This window comes from Eumetopias jubatus, unplaced genomic scaffold (assembly GCF_037043125.1).
Source record: "Eumetopias jubatus isolate StellerSeaLion01/CBP00866 unplaced genomic scaffold, mEumJub1_p1.0 scaffold_9, whole genome shotgun sequence".
Lineage (NCBI taxonomy): Eukaryota > Metazoa > Chordata > Mammalia > Carnivora > Otariidae > Eumetopias > Eumetopias jubatus.
The window spans coordinates 73078125-73094660 of NW_028274815.1; the positions used below are offsets into that span (position 1 = coordinate 73078125).

At 57.8% G+C, this 16536-nt stretch overlaps 1 protein-coding gene across 1 annotated transcript in view; it reads right to left on the bottom strand.

The window, feature by feature from the left end:
* Positions 1-16536, bottom strand: part of TTC7A (tetratricopeptide repeat domain 7A) — a 114395-nt gene that overhangs the window by 27861 nt on the left and 69998 nt on the right. The window contains exons 12-15 of the mRNA XM_028103929.2: positions 16133-16250; positions 15046-15103; positions 13854-13926; positions 11884-12044 (exon numbers count right to left, since the gene is read on the bottom strand). Of these exons, the coding sequence (XP_027959730.1) occupies positions 11884-12044; positions 13854-13926; positions 15046-15103; positions 16133-16250 (410 nt within the window). The remainder of the gene's footprint in view (positions 1-11883; positions 12045-13853; positions 13927-15045; positions 15104-16132; positions 16251-16536) is intronic.

The window sequence follows — 16536 nt, forward strand, 5'->3', positions numbered from 1 at the left end:
CACTGGGCTCCCTCCCCTCCCCTTCTCTGTTGCAGTACAGGGCTCCCTCTCTATCCTGTGTACCGGGACGCACGGGGGGCCTGGTTCTTCCTACAACAGTACGCGAAGGCTGGCTGAGCGCTGGTGGGCCACTGTGGCTGGTGGGCGACACTTCCCAGCCCACGCAACACGCCGGAGCCTCACCGAACACGGTGCTTCCAGGCAGGGCTTTGGGGAAGCTGCTGGCCATGGGGGCTGGGGGATGCAGGGGGCTAGCCTGGGCTCCCCACCCCTTCAACCAGCCCAGCCCCTGGCAGGCCTGTTTCATATACCAAATGAATCTAAAACATCATTTGAAGAAAAGATTCCGAGACTTTAAAAAAACCCACTGTCTTAATTCAGTGGTTCTAGTCCCCCTCAGAGAAGCCCCAGCATGATCACCCCTGCCCTTCTCTGAATAGTCAGGAGTCTTTGCTTGGCACTTAATTACGTAATCTATATCTCTAGATATTATCTATTTATGTACATTATCATTATCGATATACTCATCTTTTTGCCACATAGGCTTATGAGTTTAATCACGAAGATACATTCCTATCGAGCATTTTTAAATTCAGATAATCTAGAAACAGTCTGCGACCAGCCCTGCCTACAGATGGGAAAACCACCATCTATTCTGTCCTGTGTCCTGCCATGCATCCCCACCTGGATGGCAGGGACTTGTCGGCCAGGGCCCTGCTTCCCGCCACGTCAGGGTCCTCCCCGCCTCCCGAGGGCCCGGCACACAGCTGAGCACAGAGTGTCTGCTTAATTTTGTGAAGATATGTGTTGGTAAAACCATCTGGCCACATTCGGGGTCTCGCAATCCATTTTAAATCTGATTTCTGACACCGCCACTTCCCACTGCTGGGTCCTGCTTAGGAAGGAGGGGAGGAATCTGTTTGCTCGATGCCTCATCACTGCAGAGCGGGTTATGGTGCCTCACAATGAGCAAAGTGCTGGCCAAGTCCATTTTTAGCTGTCTGGAAGCCAAGTTTTACAGGGCCTGGGGAGGAGCAGGGAGAGTTCTGGGCAGGACGTGAAGGCGTCTGGCCCCTTAGGACTCGGGGTCTTCATTGAGGAGGACAGTCACCTGGGCAGAGCCAAAAGCACAACCAAGGAGGGTCCCTGAGACCGGAAGGCCCGGGATATGGGCCTCTATGGGCCCTCTCACGCCCGGACGAGAGCCATTCTGGGAGAGGGACGGCCACACTGCTGACCCTGCATGGTGATGTCGTTCAGAGTTGGATGCACACTGGCCCAGGAGTGAGAAACCCGAGCCAGAGTCCCAGCTCCACTGTCACCCAGCAGGGCATGTCACAGGTTCCAGTGAAATTGGAGTGACGTCTCCCACCAGATGAACTGCAATGACCTAAACGCAGCCGCTGAGAAACGCACAGCTGCACTCAGTCCTCAAGCACAGGCCGGCCCTGAGGCTGTGGGAAGGGACTCCTGCTCCCAAAGTGCAGGCCTAGCAGACCCGGCAAAGCGATTTCTAGGCCTCGTGTCTTGGAAGGCTCTCAGAAAGCCCCCGACCTCTGGGGCCTGTTTGGCAAGGCAGGCGGTACTCCTCGTGGCTCCTGGGACTGAAGAAGGGTGCGGTGGAGGCGGTGGATGCAGGCCCAGCTTACTAGGTCCAGGTGAAGTGGCCGTGGCTGTAACCCCCTCTTGCGGGCACTTCCCTGTTTGTTAAGCTGTGGAGGCCCGTGTGGAATAAACACCGAGGTCTTACAGGACTGAGGGCCCTTCCCACGCCTTGCATCCGAAGGCAGATGTGAAAGTGAGTGTTCTCTCTGCGGAAGAGGAAGGAGCAAGAGTCCTTGTAAACACACCATGTGCTCTGTCCCCCCCCCCCCCCCGGGGGGAGGCTGCTAGGGCTACCGAAGGAGTCCTGGGTCCTGGATTCCACAGTCCCGCCCAATCGAAGTGGCATGCGTGCCCTGGTCCTCGTAGGGAGGCCCAGTGAGACCACAAGGCCACTCTCCAGGAGCTCACGCCCTCCCTAAGAATGCCACCAGAGCTTGCATAGTCCACCTTGGCCACCTCATGCCCAGGCTCGGGGCTCCCTCTGCCACCACCCCCACCACACACTCATCCACCGCCGTGCTCTGGTCAAGGCGGGAACCTACCACCTCCCGTGTCACCTGCACGGTCCAGCACGCTGGGGGCACAGGCAGGCACTCAGCCCACCTGAATAGGACCAGCCCCTGCTAGACCATGAAGCACCTCAGCCTTGAGGGGTCTGTCTGCCTTTGGATGAGCCCTCCTCCTGCAGAGGGGGGAGATGGAGACCAGCGAGGCCGGCGTCTCTGGGTGTTCCCACACAGCATCTCTGCCCATCTGCCCAGCCGCTCGGGCCAGGGGCTGATGGAGGAAGTTCTTGGGGGATGCACGGTCAGCCTGGCATCTGCTGCCTTCTCCTCCTCCCTCCCTGCCTGACCCCTGACCCTGAGGCAGGATCAGCCTGCTAATGATTTGTCAAAAGGATTACGATTTGGAGCCGTTCCCACCTGAGGCAAAGACAGATCATTTTTTCCCCACTGCCGTAAAGAAGAGATATCTTAGCGTGAGCCTCCTTAAAACTGGGTGAACACGAGCCCTTCCAAAAAAAAAAAAATATTTGTGGAAAAGAATTATTTAGTAAATAGGGGATATATTTGGGAAGATGGCTCGAGCTAAGCAAGCACTGTCCGGGGGTCACAGGTCATCTTGTCCATTTCCCCCTTTCCAGGAGCCTCGGATCATTCTCTCCTGTGTCCCCTCCCTGGCTGCCTCCCATAGCACCCGGCTCCTGGTGCTAGGGGAGTATGTGAGGAGCAGAGGCGGCTGCACGGAAGGGCCTGGGCTGTGTGGGGCGCAAGCACAATGGGTTCACATTTTGCCTTTCCTCTTCCCGGAAACGGCTCCCTATAAAATCACGCAGCACATGCAGTACACGCCCGAGCGCAGCCACCTCCGGCCCGTGGCTCGCTCCCCAGCAAACGGGAGCTGGTGCTGAAACAACCGTGGGCACGGGACAAAAGCAGGTACACGCCCAGGCCCCGGCACCTGCCGGTCATGGCCCCACCCAGGAAGGCCTGCTGGGAGGACGAGGGGCAACAGAGCCCTAGAGAGGCAGTCCTGACGCACAGCCACCCCACAAGCCAGGTCTCCCCGGCCCACGCCGTCACTTTGAGTCTTCCCTAGCAGACCCTGTGCCCGGCAGGGACCACGTCTTTCTTATCTTTGCACCCCCAGTGACGGACCTAACGTCACTCAACAAATCTTTTGTTGAATAACAGGAGGAGTTTGAGCCACAAGGGCTCCCGGAGGCCTGGGGAGCTGCGGGCGTTCCCGGGATCAGAGAAGTCCAAGGAAGAGAGGCTGCAGCGTCCTGTGGAACTGTCCATTCTTCCTGGTCCCACCAGGCCCATGCGTCTGGCTCCTGGCCATCGTGGGAGCCCCCCAGAGTGGGGGAGGGCATGGCGACAGGTGTGGCAAATGCACCCAAGGGGCAATTATCTCTTTAAAGGACAGTAATTAGTAATTCCGCCCGATGGCTGTGCCGTGCTGTTTTAATGAAGAGTTCTATTTTTACAGAAAACACATAATTGAGTGAAAAGCAGGCTATTCTTTGAGTCAGGCGGCCACGCCTCTAGGAAGGTCTAACTTCCTGGGGCCGGGAGGCCAGAGCCTGCACACCGCACGGAGAAATGCAGGGAGTGGGCCATTCTTCATGCCCCGCGTCCAGCTGGCTGCTGAGAAGCAGGCTCCACATCGGATGACCCAAGTTCAAACCCTGGTTTCCCCTTCTTCTAGCCATGGGGCCTCCGGGGCAAGTCCTTTTACCTTCTCAGAACTTCAGTTTTGTATCCGTAAAATGGGAATGACAGTATCTGTACACCTGGGGGTGGGGGTGGGGCTGTTCTGTGGGGAAAAAATGTGCAGAAAGGCCTAGCGCGGGGGCTCGCACTTCATAAAGTGCCCAATCCAGGTTTGCCCCACTTGCCATCATTTACCCAGGCCCAATCGCGTACAGCTGCTTACTTATGCCCTCCTGTGTAAAGTGGGAGTAACGGGGGGAGGGGGGGCGGGTTGTTCTTCCTCCCTGGGTCCCTGAGAAGATGGGGACTTAACGCTTGTGGAGTGTCCAGAGCAGAACTGCCAACCGAGAGCAAGCACCGGGCGTCCTGCTCTATTATTACCGAAGCTCGTGGGGTTCAGGCAGCTCAGGGCTGTTCAGCCTGCCCGCCACCTGGCTTGGGTTCTAGCCCCCGCTCTGTACCAGCTGTCTGACCTTGAGATGCCATCTAGCTTTTAGTTTTCCCAGTTTTTTCAAGTAGGAGGGCTGTAAAGAGCAGAAAATAAACACACCCAAGCAAGAAAACAGGGTAAGTGGAGTGAAGGCTGCAAGACGCCAACATCTGTGTGGGGTCCTTCCTTCCCCGCAGAGCAACGAACTAAACCACTCCCACGGTCTACCCATCGGAGGGTCTACTGGGGTGCGCTGGGTGTCCAGCCGTGGGGCCCCCGCAGGGAGCAGGCGGGGGCAGGGTGTAGGCCACAGTCTCTGCTCCAAAGGCGCTCTCACCCGCAAGGGGAAGTTCAATCAGTGTATGTAAGGCAATCAGGAAACAAACCAGAAGAGAATCCAGTGCTCAATCGAGTAGTGCAGTTTTCAGTTTTGGCCAACCGGGATGAGGGGTGGGAGGCTTCTAGGCAAAGTCGAACGGGTGGGCTGGCCCAGCGGGGGTGATGGCTTGGAGCGGGTGCAGAGGCCCCACCCCCAGGACAGGATGGGGGCAGGGAAGGAGCGGGCCCTCTGGAAGGAGTCAGCCCACCCCCTCACCCCCATTCGGGCTGGAGTCACCTGGCTCCAACACCTGGCTCTACCCAGTGGCCCAGGAAGCCAGGCGGGTGCAGGGCGACACATGTCGCACACACTCCTCCAAATTCCACGCCTCTGGGAGACTCCACCAGGGAAAATAACTGGTTAAACTCACACACATGCTCTTTGAGGGTCTTATTTTAAAGTGACTCCAACAGGTGACCTCCCTGAAAGGCAGAGGGCCAGAGTGAAGCCCACCTTTCTCGCCTTCCTAGAGACTAACCCCCAACATGGAAGGGACCCTGACGGCGGCTCTTAGCCCTAAAAACCAATGATTTCCCCTTGGGTCTGGGGGCATTAACTGACCTATGTCCCCTCATCTTTTGAGGCTCACACTGATCCACCACCTTTTAATGAATTCATTCAAAATGAACTAACTTTGAAGTATGAAACATCAACAGCCAGCAAGCTTCTGCTTCCAGAAATGAGCCCCTCCTTGCTTCAAAGGCCCTGCCCCCGCCTGGAGAACAGCCTCAGGGCATTTCTGAGAGTAAGCCTGCACCTAAGCACGCCTGTGGCTGGCTGGATGGCTAAGCATTCTTATCTGTGCTGACCCACGGCTGACCCAGCAGGCCTCCAGGCCCTGCTTCCTTCAGCTGCCGCCTACCTCCAGTTATCTCCAGCTGACTCTCCAAACACAAACGCAGGATCTTGACAGATAAGAACACAAACCCTGCAGAGCCCTTCCATGACCATTCAGGAACTTCCAGAGAGAAGGTCTAGGTAGAAGAAAGGTAGGGTCCCAGCCTGGTATAAATCACCGAGAAGCAAACACCTTGGTCTTGATCTGTAACCTCTGCCCAGGGAGCAGAACCCTGGGGGACCCAAAAACCACCCACTGCAGAGGGGAGGCCAGCCCTGCCTCATGGGGCGGAAAGGCTTTGTCTTGGGGCCGGGCTGCAGTGCCTGTCTCCAGCAAATGTTGTAGGCTGGGAGATCAGGGAGTGAGGATCAGGAAACAAAGAGCTAAAATCACTTCAAAACAAATTAAGAATTCCTTTGGGGAAAAACAAAAACAACAACAACAAAACACTGCAAATAATACCTTCCTTTCCTCCTCTTCCTGAAACCAAACAAGCTGGGTCATCGACCCTCCTGTCTGAGCATAAGCAGACTGGCAGGGGGAGACCAAGGCCCCTGACTGTAGTGTCCCACAGAGCAAGATCACAGGAGGCTCCACAGAACAACCAGCAAAGGGAAATGCTGAATGTCAAACCAGCTTAGCTGATGAGGAACTGACCTTTGGGGAAGAAAGTGCTGGTGCCAGTGATTGTGCCTGGCTTAGCACTTCCCTCAGCCCCAGGGCCTGCAAGTTTAACCCCTGGCTCTTGTCCTCAAGGTGGGGGAGCTGTGCTAGCCAGAAATGTTTAATGAATCCAGCAAAGTGATAAACTATGTTTGTGTTAATACCTTTGATTCCAGCCCCCTCACTGGAGTGTGGGTGTTGGTATTTTAAGTGTCTTTTTGATCTCCTACAAGTCCTTAATAAGAGCCATCCAATAAACACACCAGGTTTAAGTCAGAAATGTTAACACAGTCCCGGGACTCTGATCCTTCTGCCTGGTGGAATGCACCAACAGAAATAACCTGAGAAAAAGGTGAGGCAGGCCAGGTAGATCAGAGAGGTGCCCTTGAGGCCACAGTTAGCCTCAGCCAGAACCAGCCAAGGTCTGGCCCCAGCTCAGCCTAGTTATCAGCTCAAACATTTTCCAAAACAGCCTAGGTTTCCTGGGGGAGATGGCTGTGTGATAGTTTGTTTACACACGGCGAGTTCCAGCTTGTGGAGAGGGCCATATTATTCCTGCGCTGGGAGCTCTGACACACCTTCCCCCAGGATCTCCCAAGTCCCACGGGACCTGGGCTGGGCCAGGCAGAAACTCCCGAAAGGGCCTAACGGGACCCCCAGGGTGGGACGGGAGGAGGTGGTCTTGCCAGTTGCCTCCACTGCCACCCGCCACTCTACCCATGGTCTGGGGTTTTCAAAACCCAGTCTGGCCGGCTGCCAGGTCTGGGTGGGGGCGGTGACTGACAGGCTGGTTATTGGAAAGCTCCCATCATGAAGCCTAGGAATTTTGTTTGGTTACCATGGTGACCTTCACTACAAGCGCACTGACTAAAGCACAAGGAATCTGTTACCTAAAACCAGGGCCCCTGGAGCCCCAGCTTCAGGAGCCATGCTTATCAGTGGCCTGTTGGCCTTGACCCCATACCCCTGCCCCCACCCCTCCCCAGCCGAGCCTCCCAGCTGCCTGCCGAGGCCAGGACTAGCACAGGCAGCCGGGGAGCTCACACAGGAGGCGACCACGCACATTCCGGCCCGCCCGGGCCTGGCTTGGAAACCCGGCTCTAAATAGGGAGTTTGCTGCCCCCCTGAGGACCCCTGCAGGCCGGCCAGGGACGGCCCGGCCAGCACACGTGTCCAGGGCTTAGTGGGAAGCCCTCAGGATCTCAGGATGCTGCGCAGGGTGTCTGGTTGCCCCCATGCCAGGTTCACGCTGTCCCCGCGGGGCTGTCGGTCTCTGCCTCATCACGTTTCTGCCTTTTAAACCCAAGCTCCGTTAACTAAAGGGCATCCCGCAGCACGGAAATCAAGATCCTCTTTGCTTTGCTTTCTAATGCCTGAATTTAGGGGAATTTTCAGAAGTTCAGCTCCACAAGGGCTGGGTTTTTCTCCAGCAGTGTTCAGCCGGCCTGGCGGAACGGTGGCCTCCCGTGCAGCTAAGGAGCTCCCACACCTCTCACGGGGCTTGCCGCCTCTGCCTGCGCCTCCCGGGCCTGGTGCGAACGGCGCCCTCCCCCAGCTCTGCGCCCACCACGTGGCCCGCCCTCGGGTCCCCCGCTGCTGGTGCGCTGCCTTCCAGACCCCCTCCACGCTGCTGCCCTCGAACACGCTTCTGAACCCACCGCCAGACCTCCTTTTGTCTTGAGTCTCGCCACAGGCCTTGGAGGCAGAGGCAGGTAGGACAGATGTCAGGGTGTGGCATTTGAGCAAGCCCCTGGAGGTGGCACAGGTGAGAGACAGCATGACCGGGAGGGCAGGAGCCCCACTGTGACCCTCACGTGGGGAGAAGCTCACATGGGAAGGGCTCCATTCCGCCCACTGGCCCCCTCCCCCCCGCCCCGTGCCAGACCCCCCCCTCCCTCGACACTGGCCTTTCAGCCTCTTCCTTCACTAAGACAGCCGCTGGGAGCCAACGCACGGGCAGGTTCTGCAGAGGACAAGAGCCTCTGAAAAGCCTCAGCCCCTTAGAGCAGCCTTCGGGGCCAGGGCGGGCGGGGGGGCTCCCGGTGGCATACAGACCTCCGGCTCTCACGTGGAGACCTCGCTGGGGACATGGAGGCCAGGCTGAAGGGGGATGGATTTTGTTTTGTTTTGCGGCCATGGTGTTTACTGGACCAGCTGGTGAACTATCTGCTGTGGCAACAGCTGGAGCCGCACACCCGCTTGTTCCGGCGCAGGAAGCAGCTAGAGAAGCAAGGTGCAGTTGCCGTGGAAGAGCAATGACATTTTTCAGTGATCCCTGGCCGGTAACGGGCTCAGTGACATTTCCTGCTAATCCACGCGTTTCTGTACTCTGCCGTCCCATCTGTGGGGAACCAGTCGTGCCTTATTCGCAAAGAGCTGTGGTCACGCTCTATGGTCACTCCGAGAGAGCTGTGCAGTCGCGGGATTTTCCACACCCCCTCCCAACCTCCTGTATATATGTATTTTTTTTAAGGGTGGATTTTTCTTTCTTTTTTTTTTTTAAGATAGCCAAAATGTATTGTCTCAGTTTAGGAGGCCAGATGCACCCTTTATTTATTTATTTATTTATTTATTTATTTATTTATTTGTTAGTTCTGCAGCCTTTTAGGCCTGGCTTCAATCAAGACAGGGGTCCTCATGGCCCTGGAGGGGAGGGGCTCATGGTGGCTTTGAGATAAAGAATCTGCCACTGCTTCTCTATCCCTACTGTCTCCACACGGGCAGGCTTTGCAGAGCGAGGTACCACGGAGAATGGGATGCTCTGGTCCCCTTTTTGCAGTGACACAAAACAGAAGAACCCCAGGGCTGGGACTCAAACTCTTTCCCTCCTTAGGCTCGGACCTCAGAGAGGTCTCCCTGCTGCCAGCCCCATGGCCCGAGCTCCTGATGCCCTAGCAGTGACCTTGTGGTGTCTGGATGGGGCAGCTCTGTTCTCATGCAGAACCTGCCCCTTCAGAAGGCTCCTGCTGGCAGAAATAGGGACACAGGTGACACAGTTATCCTACAAACTGACCATAAACACAGTCGGCACTGGGGAGGGGCTTGTCACCTGTTTTGGGTTTAGGGTCCCATAGAGGATCTGGTGAAAGCCATCTCCCTGGACACAGGCGCATAGGCACAGCTGTTAGGGTTCAGGTCTAGGCATTCGGGGAGGCCCAGAAGCCCACCCATGGGACTCACGAGGGGGAGTCACCAACCTCGGCAAGGACGACCTCTCCCCACCCCCCACGAAGACACTTTCAGCGAGTGAAGCATCTCCTTGTGAAGGAGTCGGCCCCTGAGTGAGGTGGGGGTGGGAGGGAGGCAGCACCCTTGAGGGGAAGGGCACACACACTACCGACGAGGGGGAGGAAGACCGGGGAGAAGGGGGCTTCCTCACCCAGCCCAGGAGCCACTCCCCTGAGGTGGGCTGGGGGTTGAGGGAGAGCCAGAGCGCCGCCCTCCAGACCCAACACTCCCCCTCCCCGACAAGCTGTGGGCTTGTCAAAATTTTCAAAAAGTGCTGTTAGCCTCCCCACGTCAGGACAGGGGACGTGATTCTGCCAGCAGAAAGCATTTGGCCCAAAAGTTAGGAAGAGACACTGCAGCAAGATGCCAGACGCTGGAATGGGAGGCTCCTTGCTGGGGCTGGGGGCCCGAGGAAGGGCCAGGTGGGCAGCATGAGAATGCCCTGCCCCCTTTCCATCAGGACAGCTCTGTTCCCCTCTGCCCCGATAGTCTCCACTGGCAGGTAACGTTGCACTTGGGAAAAGGACTTGCTGGTCAAACAACATCTGATGGCAGGCCCAGCCTCTCTTTCTTGGGACACACACTCTGACCTGGGGTAGGCCCAGAACCCCTCCCCACTCTAGGAGTCTAAGATTTTCCTCCGCACAGTTTTTGTTCCCATCAAAGCCTAACTGACAATAGAGTAAACACACACACACGCGCACGCACGGCTGGCAGCAGACAGTGGGTCAGACTCTGCCTGACAGTCGTGAGAATGGAGCTTGGAAAAAAGAGCGGTAACTGGTAGTGGGAGGTGAGGACCTTTGTCCTGTGTATATTTTCACTAGAAGTGAAAAAAAATAAACTTCTACACAGTAGGTGTTTCTGTATTGTGCTTGGGATTAATGAGACAAGGGAATTCATCTCTTGTCCACACACACTATTTTATCTGTTTTAGTATTCCCTAAGCTACCTGCCTTTACAAGGGAACTGATTTCAACTTTAGTAATCTCCCAAATGCGGGGCTGAGGCCAAGAGTCGGGGCCATCTCCTGAGCACAAATGGGCTCTGTCGAGTTGGCCATGCATCAGCTCTGCTTACACCTGGCTATGGGCACCTGAGTCCCCCCCGAGACAGGACGGCAGGGGGACAGGGAGGGTCAGGAGTCAGGGTGCTGTGGACAGAGGGTTAGGGTGGACTGGGAGAAGCAGGGCTGACCTGCAGGGGGAACGCTGCCCTTGGCTTTATTCACTGGGGCCTGCTCTTCAGTGGGGCACACTGGGGAGCTTACCATAAGGGCTCTCTGCTTCTCCCAAAACACCCTTCTTAGCCTTGGTGAGAACAAAGCCATCCTGTAAGGTCTGCAGGCAAAGCTACCCATGGCATCCTCTGAAGGAGGCCAATGGCACAGGAAAGCCAGCTCTGTCCCCAGTGAGCTAGGGACAGACAGAGGCAGATGCCCAGGCTCCCCACATGAAGGGAACCTCCTTGGGCTAGGATAATTGCAGCTTCCCTTTATCACCTAACATGGCTGTGGGGCCCGCCAATTTCCCCTGATGCTTTGTGAGCCCGTCTCCATTGCCAGTGTGAGCCCCCCTCCAGGGAGCCAGCACCATGCTTCCTTCTGCTCTCTGAAGCAAGACAGCCCCTGGCTGGCTCTAAATAGCCCTTCTTCAGACCCGAAGGGGGAATATGGCGGGAATGGGGGTGCTCAGGGGCCCCTCATCCTGGGCTCACAGGGATTAGAGAAACAAGGTCTATTATACCCAGTGTCACACGCCTTGGGGGAAGAGGGCAGAAATCCAAAGATGACCGACCTCCTCATTCCCTCCTGCAGAGCAACGCACCCTTCTGCCTCATCTGGCCCAGCACGGCTCTTGTTCCCCAGTGCCCTGGCTGCGTGGCAGTGGGTCCTCCATGTATAGGTGGGGGCAGGAAAGACTCATCCTGCCACACCCACCATGGCCTGGGCCAAATGCAGCGTGAACCCTGCTCTAAAGAGAGGGGCATCTGGGCAGTGTAGCCTGGTGGGGGCGATGTGGAGTTGCTGAGGATGGAGGGAGAGGCCAGGACTGCTCTAGAAGGAGAGAACCCCTTTCCTCCAATGCCCATGGCCTGCTTGGAGGCAGGGAGATGGCTCACTTGGCCCCCGCCAGCCCAGCCAGCGTTAGAAGCTCATCCTTGGCTGGCTGTGCCAGGGTTATGATTAAGTTACACAAGTTAGTGTCCCCATGAGGCTCAAATGCAGAGCCCAGGGTGGGGTGGAAGCAGCTTGAGCACGTGCATTTGAACACAGTCTCCTCTGTGGTCCACGTAGCCCCCGTGGGGCCCGCAGCTGCTGCACAGAGCCACTCCCCGCCGGCGCCTCCTGGCACTCAACGCCAGAGCCCTTCTCTGACCCCATGGGGCCTCGCCCCACCTTGACCCTCCAGCCAGGGGGTGTGCATGCAGGAGGCACTTAATCAGTGTGTGGCAGGGTGGGGGTGTGTGAGGGCACCCGTGTCTGCGGCAGGCCAGCCCCCAGCCATGCCCACAGGGAACTCACTTGAAGTTCTCGGGATACTCCGTGATGGCCATGTTGACGACGTCCAGGGCATGCTGGTAGTGCTTCTGGGCCGAGAAGAGGAGCGCCAGCAGGTGGAGGGCATTGGCATCATCCCGGCACACTTTCAGGACCTCCTGCAGCTGCTCCATGGCGCTAGAGATCTGCCCAAGAAGACTGCCAGCTTAGTGACCTTCTCCAAAGCCCAACCTACCCCCACCCCCCCCGGAGCCTGGGGCCAGCGCTGGCCAACGAGGGCATAGCGGACTCGAGTGAGATCCTGGGCCTTGGGGGGCAGGGCTGGTGCTCTGATGAGAAAACACAGCCCTAAGTACCATGGCAAGAGGGATCTGCTGTCCCAAGTCAGGCTCGGGCAGCCAGCTGCTGCTCGGGGGTAAAGAGGAGCAGGTTTATGGTGCAGCACTGAGGATCTGGGTGGATGCGGGGCTCTAAGGAGGCCACCCAGGTCCCTGCGTGCAGACCTAGAGGTGGCCTCTCCTCTGCACCTGTGCACGCAGGGATGGAGGCCGACACACAAACGCCTCTTCCTACCCAGAGGCCCACCGTGGCCAGAGCTCCAGCTCTGGGGTCAGGTGGGGGCATGGATGCCAGCCCTGCCACCCCCTTGCTGGAGCCTTCGGGCGACCTGTCTGAGCTGTGGTTCTTAGCTACAACGTGAGGAGGACGGTCCCGCCTGTGCCAGTGGCCGCGAGGGCAAAACTACGTAGGAGAACGTTCTGCACAGTCCTGCACGTGCGCGAGATGTGCCTGTCCCTCCTCAAGCCTCCAGAGCCCAGGCAGCCACGGAGCAGTAAGACGCTCCCTTCTCATCCTGAGGGCTGTGTTCTCTCACGCCCTCGGGGCTGGAGACTGCATCGGCTCCTGCAACTCTCTCCACATCGGGGGCCGTATCCTGCCAGGAACCTCGGGAGTCTTTTCTAGAAAGTCTTGCTCCTTACCACACCTCAGACATGGGCCGCCTGTGCTCCCCAAGGGGCCTGTAGTGCAGGCGAGCTGGGGCCTTTGGTCCCTGGCGCACGGTCCCCCAGCCTCTGCGCCCGCTGTGAGGCCTAGTGCCAGGCCTGGACTCCGCCCACGGAACCTCCTTTTATGGAAAGTTCAAGGAAAGGGAAGGAAGCCAGGTTACCGTGGCCACTGGTTCAGCTTGACTGTGGTTCTGCAGGGGGAAGCCCATTATCCTGGGCCGAGCATCCAAACCCACAGCTGTCACTGCTCAGCTGTCACGTGCTTTGAGCAGGATGGGTTGGAGGCTATCAAAGACCCAGGTGGGCCAGGTCTAGCTGAGAGTCCATGCAAGGGTCCTCAGCTCCCTGAGGCTCCCAAGATCTGGGGTCCTCCAGGAAACTGGGTGCCAGGCTCCACTGGCCTGGCCCCGCCATCTCTCTGGGAGGACAGACACCATTCACCAGAGGTGGCTGAATAATTCAAGATTTTTAAAAAAATGTATCACCAAAGGTTTATCATGAAGTTGATTGGCAAAAGAAGCACCGGTGCTTTTATAGAGGGCTAAAAATAAAGTGCTCTCAGGTATTTGCGCCTGTGTTCTTTGGAACACCAGAGCAGAGTGATGTTCTTTGGGGAGAGTGGCAGAGAGGTTCCAAGGGCCTCACCCCGGACCTGGAAGTCAGGAGCCCCATGGGGAAAGCTTGGTGGAAGGTGAGGACATAATGCTTCCTGCGGTCCCTCAGCAACTTCTCAGGAGACCGAACTCTTCAAGGGGGCCTGAGGGCAGATAATAGTCCCTTCCTGTGTGCCCACCAAGGGCTTTACCATATTTTCTGACTTAATCCTTACCGAGTCCCTCGGAGGTGCAGTACGAAGGTGCTCACGTAACAGACAAGAAAATGGACTCAGAGAGGTCAAGTCCCTTGCAAAGGGTCACGTGGCTGGGCAAAGCAGGAGCAGCTCCGTAGCCCTCAGGGACCTGGGAGTTAGGAAATGCGACAACCCACCTGGCGGACAAGGGCCAGCTGCAGGGAGACATAGAGGATGACTTGGGGGTCACCGGGCGCCAGCTGCTGGGCTCTGTATGGGGAGAGGGGGTGACAGATCAGTGAGCAAGGACTGAGCACCCGCTGTGTGACGTGGGCCTCCAGCTTGCCAGCCCTGTGCTGGGTGCTGCAGGGCGAAATGTCGGGGGTTCTCAGAGGGTGCCCGGTGGGGGAGGATGGCAGTGGCAGCCCGTGGGCAGCAGGCTCCAGGAGAGCTGGCTGAGGCCCTATGGTGGCCTTGTACAGAGCCTGGAGCCTGACCTCCCCACCCTAGGACAGAAGGGAACACTCCTGTGGGTGGAGGGGCTGGGAATGGCCTCTCTGGGAGAGAAGCCTTGGGAATGAATTGCTGGCCCTTGGTAGCTCAGTGGGGATTGGCCCAGATGGGACTCTGTTACCTCCCTGGGTTCAGGAATAACCTGCCCCAGAGAGGGGTTGGATGTGCTAATATGTTCCCATAAAGATGGCTCAAGGAGTCTAGGGCAGGCCCCAAGCCAGCAGCTTCCACAGCAGTATTCGGGGGGAGTAAGACCCACAGGGCTCAGAGGGCAGAGCCCTGCGCTGGGCCAGAGGAGCGGGGGTAAGGACGCTCAGGCGGGGCCCAAGGCTGTGGAGGAGGCAGGGGCTTAGCAAGGATGGGTCCGAGGGAGGGAGGGAGGGAGGGAGGGCCACCACAGGGGTGGGGCTTCTCTGGCATCCCCTTCCGTCCTTTCCTCCAGGACCCTGGCTGCCAGGAAATCTCTGTGAGGACTGGCGTGGGGGTTCCTCACAGGTCAAGTCAGAGAGGGGCTGGCAGGAGGCAAACACCAAATTTTGAGCCCCTGCTACACTTAAGGCACATATGCAAGGTGCTTTTCTAGCTTTGTCTCAGAATTCTCACACCAGTCATGGGCTCTGATTCCCACCTTGGAGCCCTGAGCTCCAGAGGGGAGGGGCTGAGCGTGGGGGCACCCTACCATCACTGAAGGGCTCAGCCTGCCCACCCAACCCCAAAGGCCTATCCCTGCTTCCCGCAGGAGCTCTCAGAGTCCTGGTTTCCTGTCAACAAAACGGGGCCAGAAACCTTCATTCGGCCTCCAGCAGAAGGTCCAGGAAGATAAAGCGCGTGAATGTGCCACCTGGTGCCTCTGCCGGGGCCAGGGGCCCACCTCACCTCTCCAGGGTCTGCAATGCTTTCCGGTGCAACTCATCTTGCTTGGATTTCAGAGTCGCTGCAGGAGACAAGACGGAGACGGCTCCATGAGGGCTTGCTGAAGGGCTGAGGACACAGCCCTGCCCCATCCCGGGGACACAAGCTCTGCGGGGAGACGCCTGATGAGGGCCCTATCTGGCAAATGCTTGCACTCAAGCAGCTCCGGACTACTGCCACCCACCACCCTCGTCACTGGGGGAGGGCGTGGGTGTCTGCTTGGCCCCAGCTTCCCAGCATGTGTCTTGGAACACCAGCTCCTTCCATTCCTTTGCCTTCTTTGTACCTGAGCCTTGAGAGACAGGCTCCATGGGCTGATGCCTGCCTCCTTGGGCTTACTTACCCACAGGCCTCTTTTTTAACCATTTTTACAATTTTTCAGTGTTAGATTTTAAGGGCAGGCGTTTGAACCCTTAGCTGCACACGGAACCACCTGGTGAGCTTTAAAATGACTGTCACCCAGGTCCCAGCCCAGCCCCGGTCAGATTACTCTTCCAGGTTTAGTCTGCACGGGACCCCATCGCGCCCCTGCCTGCAAGCACACAGAAGTAGGTGGGCTGCCTCAGTGCTGGGGGGCCACGCGGCTGAGCTGGCAGGCTTCGGGAAAGGGGAGTGGAATCCAGCCTCCAAGCACAAGTATTTATTAAACCGACTGTGCACCCAGCACTGTGCCGTGTGTCAAGGGAAGTTTAAAAGACCCCAGAAGGGCACAGCAGTGCTGAGGGTAAGAGCAAAACAGGATAAAGACGCTGTGGGATCCGGGCAGGCAGCATATTACAGGCTGCGAGCACACAGGAGTTCCAGAGGAGGGGATCAGCTCTGCTGAGGGGCCGGGGCTGGGCCTTGAAGGGTGCATCCATGAAGAGGGCATGTGTGAGAGTGATGAAAGCTGGGTAAGAGAGTGGAAATGGGACTGAGGGGTGTGTGAGTGTGTGTACCCGCCGGAGATGTGCCAGGGGAGGGGGCGTTGGGCACTGGTGGGACGAGACACCCGAGAGGCCACCGGGAAGCCTGAGCCCCCCAAGCAGAGGCTCTGGACCCAGGCACTCACCGTCAGTGGCCTGCAGGCTGTATGTGAGGCCCAGTGCCAGGTAGCCCTTGGCAAGGAACTCCCCGGCTTCCTCCCCGAGGTCGATCACCACCATGGCAAAGCGCTCTGCCTCCTCCAGCTGCAAAGAGGAGAGGCACAGGTCACTGGGAGGGCTCTCCTGGCCTCGGTGTGCAGGCTGCTCAGTCACCAGCCCGGGACACTCAGAACTGCAATTCCTCATGTGTGGGCAGCGCGACCAGAGGCCAGGTGGCTTGTCTGAGACACACCGCCACTAAGTGGAAGGAATAAGGCTGTTTCCTCTGTCAGCAACTCCCTGGACCTCTTCCCTGCAACCCAAGGGCCTGGGCTCAGTGTCACAGGGTACGGCCTCTCACAGGGAAAAGCTTCCCTCTCCCCAGACAGCC